We start from the raw sequence: 13,653 nt of genomic DNA on the forward strand, positions 1-13,653 counted from the left end.
GCTCCTGACAGCTTTGGCTTTGGTTAAGAGGGCCGGGGATCTGCAGGCATTTTCAGTTGACGAAGCATGCCTAGAATTCGGGCAGGCCAACTCTCACGTTATCTTGAGACCCCGGCCTGGATAAATGCCCAAAGTTCCCACCACTCCTTTTAGAGATCAGGTGGCCCTGGAGGAGGCAGACCTATCCCTGGCGCTGCTCTGTCCAGTACGTGCACGCCGCACTTACGTAGACAGAACTCAGTGTTTCAGGACCTCAGACCAGCTCTTTGTTTGTTACGGAGGCCAGCAGAAGGGAAAGGCTGTCTCCAAGCAGACGTTTTCCCACTGGATAGTGGATGCTATTGTATTGGCTTATCAGGCTCAAGACCTGCCGTGCCCCCTAGGGGTGAATGCCCACTCAACTAGGAGTGTGGCTTCCTCCTGGGCACTGGCACATGGCGCCTCGCTAACAGACATCTGTAGAGCTGCGGGCTGGTCAACACCTAATACATTTGCAAGATTTTATAATCTCCATGTAGAGCCTGTGTCCTCCCGGGTACTCGCCCCTTCGGGCCTGCTCAGTGTCAATCTGCTTGCTGCGCCATTCCACTCCACGGACTGGATGCATGCACTGTTCTCCTCAGGTGAGTTCCTCAGTTCAGAAACAACTTGCCTCATCACACCTCTCCAGAGGTTTCTAGTATTTATATATTGCCATGTTGTTGGAACTAGGGATGGATAGATCGACACCTAGTTGTTAATTATAGTATTACTATTAAAAACAATGGCATGTGAATGTCTGTTGACTGAATGAAAGTGAAAACACCTTGCAGGCTCAACCACTGTTCCCAAAAAGGATAAAAGTCCTTCCTTAACCACAAACATTTTTGCTGCTTGAAAATGCGTCCTCTGTTGTCAACAGCTTACATTGGCGAGAAAAATATATTATTGCAAAATATATTAAATGCAATAAATGCATTTGTATTTGTGCATTTGTGTTTTTTAACAATGTGCATGTTTGTGTTCTTTTGTAAGGAAGACAAAAATGGTGCAATGACGTAGGTCTAATTTATTGGTGTATTAAACGTTCTATTTAGCCTATGTGAAAAAACGCAAGTTTGATACAAGTAAAAATGAAGAAAATAAAGTATTGTCATTGTATTGTGCAAAATACAATAAATTTGGGAAATTTTTATCGCTGCGCACACACATGCCGCCTTGCTATGACACATATGCTTATTAAATAGACAATTAAATCTTACAATGACATCCCAATGAACAAATCTAAATGATACAGTTGGTGTACGAATTTTTTTTTGGCCACCAGATGGCGGGAGCACTGTGTCAAAAGCTTCGAAGCATCAACACAGTTTGTTGTAAAAGCATCACTGCTTCAAAAGCCTCGTTCGCTACATCCCTAGTTGAAACACAACTTTAAAACACTTATGAACTTGCTAAGTCTAATAATATTAATAATAATAATATATATATATATATATATATATATATATATATTATATATATATATATGTGTATATGGTATATATATATATATATATGTGTGTATATATATATATATATATTTGTCTAATATAGTAGCAGCCTATTCATGTTGTCAAGCTGATTGTATATGGACGTATAACCTAAGAATAAAAGAGTATGTTCTATATTTATTGCACAAAAATACTTCGAAAAAATGTTTATTTTTAATCAATTATTAAAGTTGTTATTATTCAGGTTTAAATGATTTTATTTTATTTTATTTTACACATCCGCTCTCGGAACTACATGTTCGCGTAATAAGAACGGGGCAGTAAATATCAGACGGACGTGCTTCCTGTTTTGAATCGGGTCGTTTGTCGCTCGTGAGGATGGTGATGATGTGAGTCATTCAGCTGTAGACCGTCCTGCTGAAGACATGGCTGTGAGCTCGGGCTGCAGTACGGTGCTGATGTCGGTGCGGGTGTCGGTTCGGCCGCTGTCTGTGGGCTCGGACTCGCTGCGGCTGCAGCTCAGCATGAACGCGAACCGCGCGGGACTCTTCACGCTCACACTCAGACACACCGACCGCGGAGGACGCAGCGTGGTACACACACACACTCATACACTAACACACACACACACACACACACACACACACACACATACACTAACACACACACTAACACCCACACACTCGCTCTCTCTCTCTCTCTCTCTCTCACACACACACACACACACACACATACACACACTAACACAAACACACACACACACACACTCGCTCTTTCTCTCTCTCACACACACACACACACACACTCTTTCACACACTAACACACACACACACACACTCATACAAACATACTCTCTCTCTCTCTCTCTCTCACACACACACACACACACACACTCTCTCTCTCACACACACACTCGCTCTCTCTCTCTCACACACACTCATACAAACATACACTCTCTCTCACACACTCTCTCTCACACACACACTAACACACACACACACTCGCGCTCTCTCTCACACACACACACACACTCTCTCACACACACACACACTCTCTCACACACACACACACACACTCGCTCGCTCTCTCTCTCTCTCTCACACACACACACACCTCTCTCACACACACACACACTCGTGCTCCCCCCAAACACACACACTCATACACTAACACACACACTCGCGCTCTCTCTCTCACACACACACACACTCGTGCTCTCTCTCACACACACACACGCACACTAACACTGACACACACACATTCGCTCTCTCTCTCACACACACACTCACTCTTTCACACACTAACACACACACAAAACCAAAAAAAAAAACCCTCTCTCTAACACACTAACACACACACAAAACACCTAACACACAAACACCAAAACAAATCAATAACACACAACACACACACTCATACAAACATACACTCTCTCTCTCACACACTAACACACACACTCATACAAACATACACTCTCTCTCTCTCACACACACACTAACACACACACTCATACACTAACACACACACACACTCGCTCTCTCTCACCCACACACACACACACTCGCTCTCTCTCTCTCTCACACACACACTCACTCTTTCACACACACACACACACACACACACTCATACAAACATACACTCTCTCTCTCACACTCACTCTCACTCTCTCTCTCACACACACACACACACACATGCAGGCTCACTATCCTTCCTCCTCAGTTCTGTGTGTTTGTGTGTCAGTCTGTAAACACTGTAACACACCTCCTGTAGTCTAGTCTTGTGTAGCTAAATATAAAGTTCTCTAAACATCTTTATTAGTTTGTAACAACAGATATTCTCAGAAGAAGTGCTCCAGAAGGGTTCTGTCATGGAGCGGGTTATGATCTGTTCTGTGTCTCAGTCTCTGGCAGAGTTTGATCTGCGCTCCGTCAAGTACGAGATCAAATCAGCTCGGAGTCACGAAATGCGTCTGAACAAGCCGCCCCACGACAGCCTCACGTTCACCTTCCGCAGCGAGCAGGAGGCGCAGGAGTGGGGGACCGTCATGATGTCATCGCTCAGAGAGTCTCACCGAGGTCAGAGGTCACTGCTACGTTCAGTGATTTCTTCATCTCTCGATCAGTCAGCGTTGCATTACGTGTTTGGAGCGTTTAAATATCATCACAGTTCTTGCTCAGTTTAGTCTCATGTTGGATTTAAAGTGAATTTTCTGGCACTGAGCAAGCAGACCTCAGAGCCCTGTGTAAAGTCCTGGGTCTTAAACACATGATACGTTTATCCTCTCTGCTCGTGAAATGATCTGCTTCTGACTGTTCCTTCACTCTCTTTCTGTCTTAGTGGCCAACATTTCTCATCCTTCAGATGATGGAGAGCAGAACATGAAATGTGGAGAGAGAAACCCATCAGTCCTGTCGCTGTCAATGAAAGGTTCGGTTTCTAATCACAAAATAAACTTGATATATTATATATGATAAATGCACACTTCTGTGATGCTGTGCACGTATTATTTATTCATGTTTGAGTACTAACAGTGCAGGAGTGACATTAAACTGGTTTCATCACATTGAACCTCTTGACAAATCAGATGATGCCATTATTAGTTATTATTATTTATACAATATATAGGTTAGTAGTTTTAAACCGTGACCTTTTCTGTAACTTTTGTTTTTTTTTTATATAATTGTAATTATTTTAAACTTGTTTTCAGCCTAATAACGCCCTTTAGCTGTTCTCAAATCACTGTAAACCACTGGTTCTGGGGAGGCATTGCTTTATTAAACTTTTTTAAAATAAATTATTATTTATGCAGAGTTGACAGACTCCCTCTATCATGAAAAATTTGTTTAGACTATTGTTGCTGTTATATAAATATATTTTATATGAATGAATAATTTATAATAAGAAAATAACATTTTTAATGTTTTTATGAAGATGAAATGTAACAAAAAAAAAAAACAAGTAAAACATGAAATACGGTGAAACCAGAATTTATTTAGACACCTTCAACATTTCTCACATTTTATCACAGTTTATTCGCTACAGTTTAGAAAATGCTAATAAAATATGAGAAGAACTCAGAGTTAAATTGTCGGAATAAATTCATCTTGATAATGTCAGATAATACTTAAACATGCTCGGGTCAAAGTGTCTGAATCATTTTTGGTACTAAATCTTTATCTGTTTTACTGGAAGTCCACTGTATGAAGAATATTTGGGTGTAATGTTTAACAGTTTACTGTATTTTGCAATCCTCACTTACATAAATGAACTGGAATAACTAGTAAAAAAAAAAATTATATCTGGTGTCCAAATAGTTTTTGGTTTGATTGTAAATATTGGTTCTGCATGTACAACTAATCAGTGTTGGTTCTAAAAGGAATCAGTCAGTCTCTGTACAGATCTTGATCTTGTGAGCGTTGTCTGTCTGCTGTAGAGGAGCTGTGTCTCGAGCTTTCTCGAGCGATCGAGGCTGGAGATACTCATGCCGCTGTGCACTACGCCACAGATCTGGCCAAGCAGCAGATCACACTGAGCATTCAGCCAGCGCCGCGGGACACAGACGACACCGAGATCAGGTCTGTGTGTGATTTATTATACATCTGTCTTTTGCCTCAGGTTTATTTTGTCTGTGGGTGTTTCACACGGTCCTAACGAGAGCTGTACGGTCTCTTTTTATTTTTTTTTGAGTAAAATAGAGATTCTGAATAAATAACTTAACAAAATGTGATTTACTAGACAAAATGTTAATTGTCTTTTTCAAACCCTCTAAGTAACATCTAAATGAATTATTTAGAACAGTTGCATGAATGATTCAGTGACTCACTCATGAAGACTTCACCTGCTTCATTACTGGAAATCAGCATTTTTGAACGAAACTCCTCGAGTGAATAACTTTCAGAAGGTGCTTCACTGTGTTTTGATTCGCTACCGTAGACATCAGCATCTATATCTGAACTGTAAACCACGGTTTAAACCTTTTGACACGGTTATCCACCAGATCCTCCTGTCAACCCTACTGACAAAGGGCATCTCAGGAACCGCACTCCAGTGGTTTGAGTCTTACCTATCAGATAGGTCCTTCAAAGTATCTTGGAGAGGTGAGGTGTCCAAATCGCAACATCTAACTACTGGGGTGCCTCAGGGCTCAGTTCTTGGACCACTTCTCTTCTCTGTCCACATGGCATCATTAGGTTCAGTCATTCAGAAACATGGCTTTTCATACCACTGTTATGCTGATGACACTCAACTCTACCTCTCATTCCATCCTGATGATCCATCGGTAGCTGCTCGCATCTCAGCCTGTCTAACAGACATTTCTTGCTGAATGAAGGACCATCACCTTCAACTCAACCTTGCCAAGACAGTACTGCTGTGGTTCCAGCAAACCCATAGTTTCATCACAATTTCACCATCAAGTTAGGCACATCAACCATAACTCCTTCAATAACAGCAAGAAACCTTGGAGTTATGATTGATGATCAGCTAACTTTCTCAGACCACATTGCTAAAACTGTCCGGTCCTGTAGATTTGCTTTATTCAACATTAAGAAGATCAGGCCCTTTCTTTCGGAACATGCCGCACAACTCCTTGTTCAAGCTCTTGTTCTGTCCAGGCTAGACTATTGCAACGCTCTCTTGGCAGGTCTTCCAGCCAGTTCTATCAAACCTTTACAATTAATCCAGAACGCGGCAGCAAGATTAATTTTTAATGAGCCGAAAATAATACACGTCACACCACTGTTTATCAATTTGCACTGGCTACCAATAGCTGCTCGCATTAAAATTCAAGGCATTGATGTTTTGCATACAAAACCATCACTGGGCTCTGCACCCCTTTACCTAAATTCATTACTTCAGACTTATGTGCCTCTAGAAGCTTGTGTTCTGCAAGTGAACGTAGCTTGATTGTGCCATCCCAAAGAAGCACAAAGTCACTTTTACGGACTTTTAAATTAAATGTTCCTCCTGGTGGAATGACCTGCTCAACTCAATCCGAGCAGCTGAGTCCTTAGCCATCTTCAAGAATCGGCTTAAAACACATCTCTTCCATCTTTATTTGACCCTCTAACTCTAGTACTCACTATTCTAATTCTATTAAAAAAAAAAATCTAACTAGCTTTCTAATCTTTTTGTATTCTATCTATTTTCTTTTCATTTATTATACAATTATAAAAAAAAAGACCTCTAACACTAGCTTGCTCTATTCTTTTTCTATTCTATCGGTTTTCTTTTTATTTATTATATTATTTAAAAGCCCTTGCTACATCTACTGTGTTTAGGCTAACTGAGACTTGTTATAGCACTTATATATCATTGCTCTTTTGTTGTTTTTGATTGTCCTCATTTGTAAGTCGCTTTGGATAAAAGCATCTGCTAAATGACTAAATGTAAACCTTTAGCCCTACACTGCTATGATTAGGGGTGTGAGAAAATATAGATGCACTTGAATATCACGATATTTTGTTTGCTAATACTGTATCGATTCTCAAAAATGCATTACTAAAAATTAACTAAATTTTTTTTTTGTTTTGTTTAAATCATACAAGATTCATGGCAGTTGTTTTGTTTTGAGTTTATATCCCGACTGAAGTCATGCGGTGTGTAAAATGAAGGAGAATATAATCTCTTTTGAATGAATTAATGCAGATCCCACTGTGTTCTGGTTAAATAACTTCTGTGCGTATGCTGAAGTGTTCTTAATGACAGCTTTCCTAAAAGTATCCTATTGCTCATATAAGAAATATCCCAATATATCGCCTTGCTTACTGTATCACCAGATTCTTGCCGATACACAGCCCTAGCTATGATATTCTGAATGTTTGTAACACGGTAATAACGATACGGTGTGGTTGAAAAGAATGTTTGTGAAGTTGTTTCAATTTAATTGTTGTTATTATTATTGATTGACTCAGCAGTGAAGTTCACTAGCAAATATGCACAATTGTTTCATTTGTATGAATGTGTTAATGACTGAAATCTAGAAAAATGTGCATTAACAGAAAGCAGCTATAAACCAATATACATGAAGATCCTGATGGTGACAGATTTCACAGATTTTTTTTTTATTATTTCAGCTTAGCTGTGGTTGTAGAAGATGCGTCGTCTTCCTGCTGTGTCACAGTGAAAGTCCTCCCTCACGTGACCATCGCTTCTCTGAAGCAGCAGGTATAAGATCCAAGCACATCTTGGAGTCAGATCTGATGTGTGATTGATGATCTGATGGTGTGTTTGTCTCTTGCAGATGTTTGTTGAGTATGGTTTCCACCCCAGGGTGCAGCGCTGGGTCATCGCTCAGTGTCTGTGCTCTGACGGACGCTCTTTAGCGTCGTATGGCATCTACAGGGACGGTGACACTGCGTTCCTCTACCTCTTGTCTGCTCGTCACGCCTGCCTCGGTCAGCAGCAGCAGCAGGAGAACGGTGTGTCGATGCTGACTGCAGCAGCTCCGCTGAACGCCACGCTCGGCCCCACACCGGCCCCCAGCGGCCCCGTCAGCCACGACTGGAGAGGATACAGCACATTACCCCCCCGCTTGAGCCACAGCAGCACAGGTCCGATCAGGTCACTCACATGTGTTTGGCACGGTCCAAAGATTGCTTAATATACCGACTCCAGCTTCTGAACAGTAGTGTATGAATGTTCCAGTTCCTCTTGCTGTTTTCATCATCACTGTTTGCTTCAGAGTGTGCTTCTGATTGGTCAGCAGGCAGCGGTGGGTGTGGCCCAGAGAAACACAGCGTCAGTGACATCATTAACCTTGAAATGTTGCAACTTGGATCCAAACACAAATCAAGTAACACACAGGTAATAATCAGATACATTCACATTTTCCATTTCTAGACACTAGCAGATGCAGACAGGGAACGAGACACTGCGTCCTCTAGGGGTCGCTATAGGGAACACCTCGTCGTGACCCGTGTCTGAAGCATACATTGAAAAAACACCAACGAGTTGGCCGGCGACAGCCTCTGATGTCACTACCGACGCGACTATAAACAGGCACCGGGAGAACACGTCATTCACTTTTTCGTCTGAAGCTTGCGTCCGAAGCATGGCAGGGAGCTAGAGGACGCAGTGTCTCGTTCCCTACTCAGGGAACCATGGTTACATTCGTAACCTGAGACGTTCCTTTTCAAGGGAACTTCGAACTGCGTCCTCTAGGGGTCGCTATATGGGAACAGTATACCCACGCCGCCATGCTGAGGGTAGTGCAGGCCAGAATCATGGCGAACACTAAGTATCAACTCTACCATTTCCATGGGAGTTGTCCCTGGGACGTTTAGACGGCTGTCTGTGACAGTACCCCTTACGGCCAAAGGCCTAAGCTACATACCCAACTTAATTGTTAGGGCCTCGGCCCGGGGTAGAGCTGAAGGCTTGGAATCAGGAAAGATTCCTTTAAAAGGGATAGGGCTAAGAACCTAGCATTTTATACAAAGTCTTGCCTGTCACACAGGGGCTACTGCTTGCTCTCGCAAAAGCTTGCTGAAGGAGTTGTCTCAACAGATCTCCAGTAGCAACACCCTGTTTAGATAGGTATCCGAGGATACATGGGTGGAGTGGCGCCCAAGATGAACGGGGCTTTTACCAACTCAAGAAAGGGCACGAAGCAACCGCGTGTAGCCCTCACCATATAGGATTTTAGAAAGAACGTAGAATACTAGCGTGCGAATTTACCACAGTGTGGATTTCAGAAAGTGTGCAAAGACACACTTACCATAGCATGGATTTTCAAATACTGTTCTAAGGAAGGGCTCTCGTGGCACTCTGATAGAGCAGCTCATAGATGGAATGGTGCATCTCAAAACAGTATGTTTGACAGTCATCAACTCGATCTGTGGAAATAATGCTGGAGCGCTCTGGGGAAAAACAGTGAACTCAGTCCCATATGAGAGGAGAACTCCGAATTTAGAGTAGCGCGCTCATAGGCGACCCTTCTTGGAAAAGGGGAGTGCTGCTAAACTACCACGAGAATCACCCAAATAGCCCCTCATGTTTGAGGGAAGCGATGCTTGAAGTGTATAAACGAATACACACTGGCTGAATGGAGCCCAAGGAACCAAGGTTTAATCATCTCAAGAAAGGGAATGAGGTGGAGCACGTAACCCTCACCGTACAGGATTACAGAAAGTGCGCAGAGTCTTGCGTGCACACTTACCAATACGTGGATTTTTAGAAAGTGCGCAAAGTGTTCACGTGCACACTGACCACCATGTGGTTTTCAGAAAGTACACAGAGCTTAGTGTGTGTACCTAAAGGTTCCTAAGCATCTCAGAGGCGCTGAACCACACGGGAGAGGCAAGCTCGAATTTTACAAACCTCTAGCGAGGGGAGCATCACCTGAGGCAGCATATACAAGAAGACTTCTGTAACTGCCACCTTCACTTCCCGCTGGATGCGACAGCACCTAAGCGGCCAGGAGACCCCTCAGGGTGACCTGGCTGGACATCTATGAAATTCCCTGCAGTGCTGTGCCAGGCCTGATAATCAAGGAGGCTCCCGCATAAAACAGTTAACTAATACACCCAAAACCACAACAAAAATACGGATAGCTGGTCCTGAAGAGTGTTTAGTAAACACTGTAACTCAGCACTGCAAAGGAAACTCACAGAGTTTATTAGTAGACGCATAACCACCAGCAATATACACAAGTATATACAGAAAGGGTTATTCCCACCCCCCTGCGCTGGAGCCCCGCTCAAGGGGCGCCTCCTTTTAGTCCGGACCATCAGTAAGGTGGTTGCTATGAACATAAAACCAGCCAAAAACATTAAAGGTCCAGCATAGGAGACTGTTATGCGAGAGGTTTCCACCTAACCTCGATCAGGTGGAGAGCTGGTGGTTACAGGGGAATTAGGAAGGGGGAGGATAAAAGCAGAAGTTAAAAATCCCTAAAGAGAACGAGTAGATACCTCAGTATCACTCTGATTCAGACGAGAACGCTGCCTCGTCTGGATCCCATCCCTTAGGTTCTGCTTACCTCCTTGTGACCCACAATTCCTCTTACCCCTGCCCGCAGGTCGGGGAGGAGCGCGAGTCGCCACACTAGCCTTCTGTGCCCTTTTTTGATCCTCAGATCGAGACAGACCATGACCCCTATGTTGTTCAGACCTGGACCTTCGTGGAACGAAGGATCTGAAAGCAGCAGAGTGCGCCTTCGTCTCCCCGAACTTCTCGATCACCGTCTCAACGGAAATACCAAAAAGTTCAGAAGGCAAAACCTGAGCATTGAGAAGAAAGCCTTTTCTTTCTTCCCGATGTCTGCCAGGTTCATCCACAGAAGTCTCTCCGCCACCACCATGGCCGCCAAAGTCCTGCGCTTGGCAGAGGAGGCCTGCTTGGTAGCCCGGAAAGAGGCCTGTGGTGCGGCGCAGCTCGGCTACCTGATCAGGAAAAAGGCCTTCGCCTCTATCCAGGTCTCTTAGCAGATCAGTCTGATATGCTTGAAGCACCACCATCGTGTGTAATAAAGCCACAGCCTGACCTGCTGCTGCATATGCCTTGCCATTTAAGCGAGATGTATTTCTTGAAGGGGTTTAGATGGCAAGGAGGGAGATTAAGAGAGGATGTCTCCCCCGCAGAATGAAAGCTCTTTCTACAGGGGGCATTCTCTCATAGCCGTTTTCGCGCTACAGCCTCTTTCATTTCCTTTCGATCTCTGTATGGAGATCAGGCAGAAATGGAAGGCTCACCTGAGCTGGAGGGCTATGGTCGGAAAGATAACGCTCATCGAGGCGCGATCCATAAACTCCAACAGCTCTACATACGCAGGGGAGGAGAATTGAGAAGGCTCAGCCTCAGCTTCTTCACCATCCTCAAATATCTCCTGCTTTTCCTGGGTAAAAACCCAGCAGAGCACTAACCACAGTATCAGAAAGTGTTAAAGATATAACATCATCCTCCAAAGGCTCTCTCTCGTCCGCTGCCATTACGAAAGTTCCTCTCTGAATCATTCAGACAGATCCACCTGAAATTCTCACGAGCTCATTCTCCTCCGTGCCTCAGCAGCGGCGGGGCCTGAACCGCGGGAAGCAGATGGTTGCCTTTTTTTTTTTTTTTTTCGCAAAGAGAGATGAACGAGAGCGGAGCTTTTTCCTTGAAAAAACGCTCACAATGCATGCAGATTGCCTCAAAGACACCGTGTGCGTGCTCTTTACCCAAACAAATGACGCAAAGATCGTGCGTGTCATCGGGTTTAAATAACGCCGACACGGATGCACACATTGTCTAAACGCTTGCTAGTAGTCGTCATGATAGACAGAAAGAGTGCTCTTACCGGTTCTTTCAGATGCACGCTTCAAACAAAACAGTCAGTGAAGACGAAGCAGAGAATGACGTGTTATCCCGGTGCCGGTTTATAGTCACGCCGGTAGTGACGTCAGAGGCTGTCACCGGCCAACTCGTTGGTGTTTTTTCAATGTATGCTTCAGACACGGGTCACGACGAGGTGTTCCCCATAGCGACCCCTAGAGGACGCAGTTCGAAGTTCCCTTGAAAGGGAAACACATGAATCTGTATCCCCTCATATAGATCTGTCTCTTCCAGTTTAATTTAAGTAACAAAAGCAGATTGTTGGATTATGTAGCAAATCGTTTGATTTTCATCTCTGTCTTTAGTCAGGCTGGTCCTGTCCTTCCTGTACGTTCATAAATAAGTCTACGAGACCCGGCTGTGAAATCTGCAGCACAGATCGACCCAATCCTCCCAATCACAGCGGCGTTCAGCAGGTGATTTCACTACATCTACACCTGTTCACTGTGCAGAAACACTGTGTGCGCTAATACTTATTCTGTTTCTGTTCTAGGAAAAAGCAAGAAGATCTAACCAGTGAAACTGTGTAAAAGTGTAAATACACAAAAACACCTAAAATAATCTCACATTCATTCATATTCGAGCGACACGCGAGGACCTACAATGCTTAGTTTTAATAAGAGCTGGCCTGCAAACAAAGCTTGAAACTCTCATAGTGGCTCTGCAGCGTATTTCCCCGGTGGCTTCATCTCTATTAGTTCACAGCTGATTTGTTGCTTGTTTCTCGTGAAGGAGTCGTGACATGGATTTGCTTTTGAGCTCGATTAAACGCTTTAAGGAGGAAGCTGTGAAACTTGCAGGATGTTTTAATGGTACAAAGACCTCTTATATGTCAAAAGATCGAGGAAAATGTGATTTCTCCTGACACCTTTAATAGAGTGATATAACTGTTGAGGAGCATTAGGCATCAGAAGTTATTCAGGTTCATTGTCCGAGCTAATAAAAAAACACAGCAGAAAGGTTGGAAAGAAGACCATGCACAAGTTAGATTTTCTAGATTTCAGTTCATTTGCAGACGTGACTCTGCTTCTTTTGCTGTTTATTCACAAGCTCATACTATAATTTCTGCTCGTGCAACTGTTTAGGAATCTTCTTCCCTCACTTCACGGAGTGTAAATCAGTGTTCATGTCCGCTAGAACTAGAACAGGACAATTAATGTTTTTAAAATATGTTCATCAAGCTCTATTTTAGGGGCTTCAGTTTTAAATGTGACTGTATGTCATTATGTGACGAGGCCAGTACATAGTGAGAAGAAAACTGAATGAAACTTGCATAAATGCATGTTATGTCAAATTTATGGTCTAATTATTCCTTATCAAATCGACTGGGAATTCTCATTGAAGACTTTGTTCATATTTGGAACAAACTACATTCAGATACAGGGTTATGAAGTACATTTATTTTATTTTTTTACATAGCGTGTTATTTAATGAACAATTGCTTTGAATTGAATTATAATTGCATTGAATATGTGTGTATTGTAAATGATTGTGTTTAAAGTCTACCTGCATTTCACCATGGCTTTGCTGTGAATAAACATAATAAACAGAGAAGCTTCAGAGTAATCTTTAGTCTGTGGACATAGGAGAGATTTTACCTCTGTCGGGTTGTACATTAATGCTTTTTATAACTAAAATGATTAACGGCTTGATAATTAACTGCCATGAATTGAAACCATTTCATCTGAAAATGTTTGAATATGTATAAAAGTAGAAACGTGGTTTTAGTTTCTTCTGAGTTAGATATAAGGTTGATAAATGTAAACATTGCATAATTTGCATTTTAATTTATATATAGTTTTTAATTTAAACCGATTTCAAATGAGCCATTAATTTTTCAAAGTTTGTGCGAAGCAAACGTGCAGAAAGC

At 42.8% G+C, this 13,653-nt stretch overlaps 1 protein-coding gene across 1 annotated transcript; it reads left to right on the forward strand.

The window, feature by feature from the left end:
- Positions 1-1,787: 1,787 nt before the first annotated feature.
- Positions 1,788-13,337, forward strand: sharpin (SHANK-associated RH domain interacting protein). Its single transcript, XM_019107971.2, has 9 exons — positions 1,788-2,065; positions 3,373-3,547; positions 3,810-3,899; positions 4,906-5,047; positions 7,547-7,637; positions 7,714-8,023; positions 8,179-8,276; positions 12,089-12,199; positions 12,277-13,337. Exons 1-9 carry the CDS (start codon positions 1,898-1,900, stop codon positions 12,301-12,303), a joined length of 1,212 nt encoding a protein of 403 aa, XP_018963516.1. The 5' UTR covers positions 1,788-1,897; the 3' UTR covers positions 12,304-13,337.
- The last annotated feature ends 316 nt before the right edge of the window (positions 13,338-13,653 follow it).

The sequence above is a fragment of the Cyprinus carpio genome, chromosome A2 (genome assembly GCF_018340385.1).
Source record: "Cyprinus carpio isolate SPL01 chromosome A2, ASM1834038v1, whole genome shotgun sequence".
NCBI classification, from domain to species: domain Eukaryota; kingdom Metazoa; phylum Chordata; class Actinopteri; order Cypriniformes; family Cyprinidae; genus Cyprinus; species Cyprinus carpio.

Excerpts from the sequence above, each read along its gene's own strand:
- sharpin (XM_019107971.2), top strand. The coding sequence starts at position 1,898 with ATGGCTGTGAGCTCGGGCTGCAGTACGGTGCTGATGTCGGTGCGGGTG. Across the intron at positions 7,638-7,713 it reads TCGCTTCTCTGAAGCAGCAG|ATGTTTGTTGAGTATGGTTT; the intron begins GTATAAGATCCA and ends TGTCTCTTGCAG. Across the intron at positions 8,024-8,178 it reads CTTGAGCCACAGCAGCACAG|GCAGCGGTGGGTGTGGCCCA; the intron begins GTCCGATCAGGT and ends ATTGGTCAGCAG.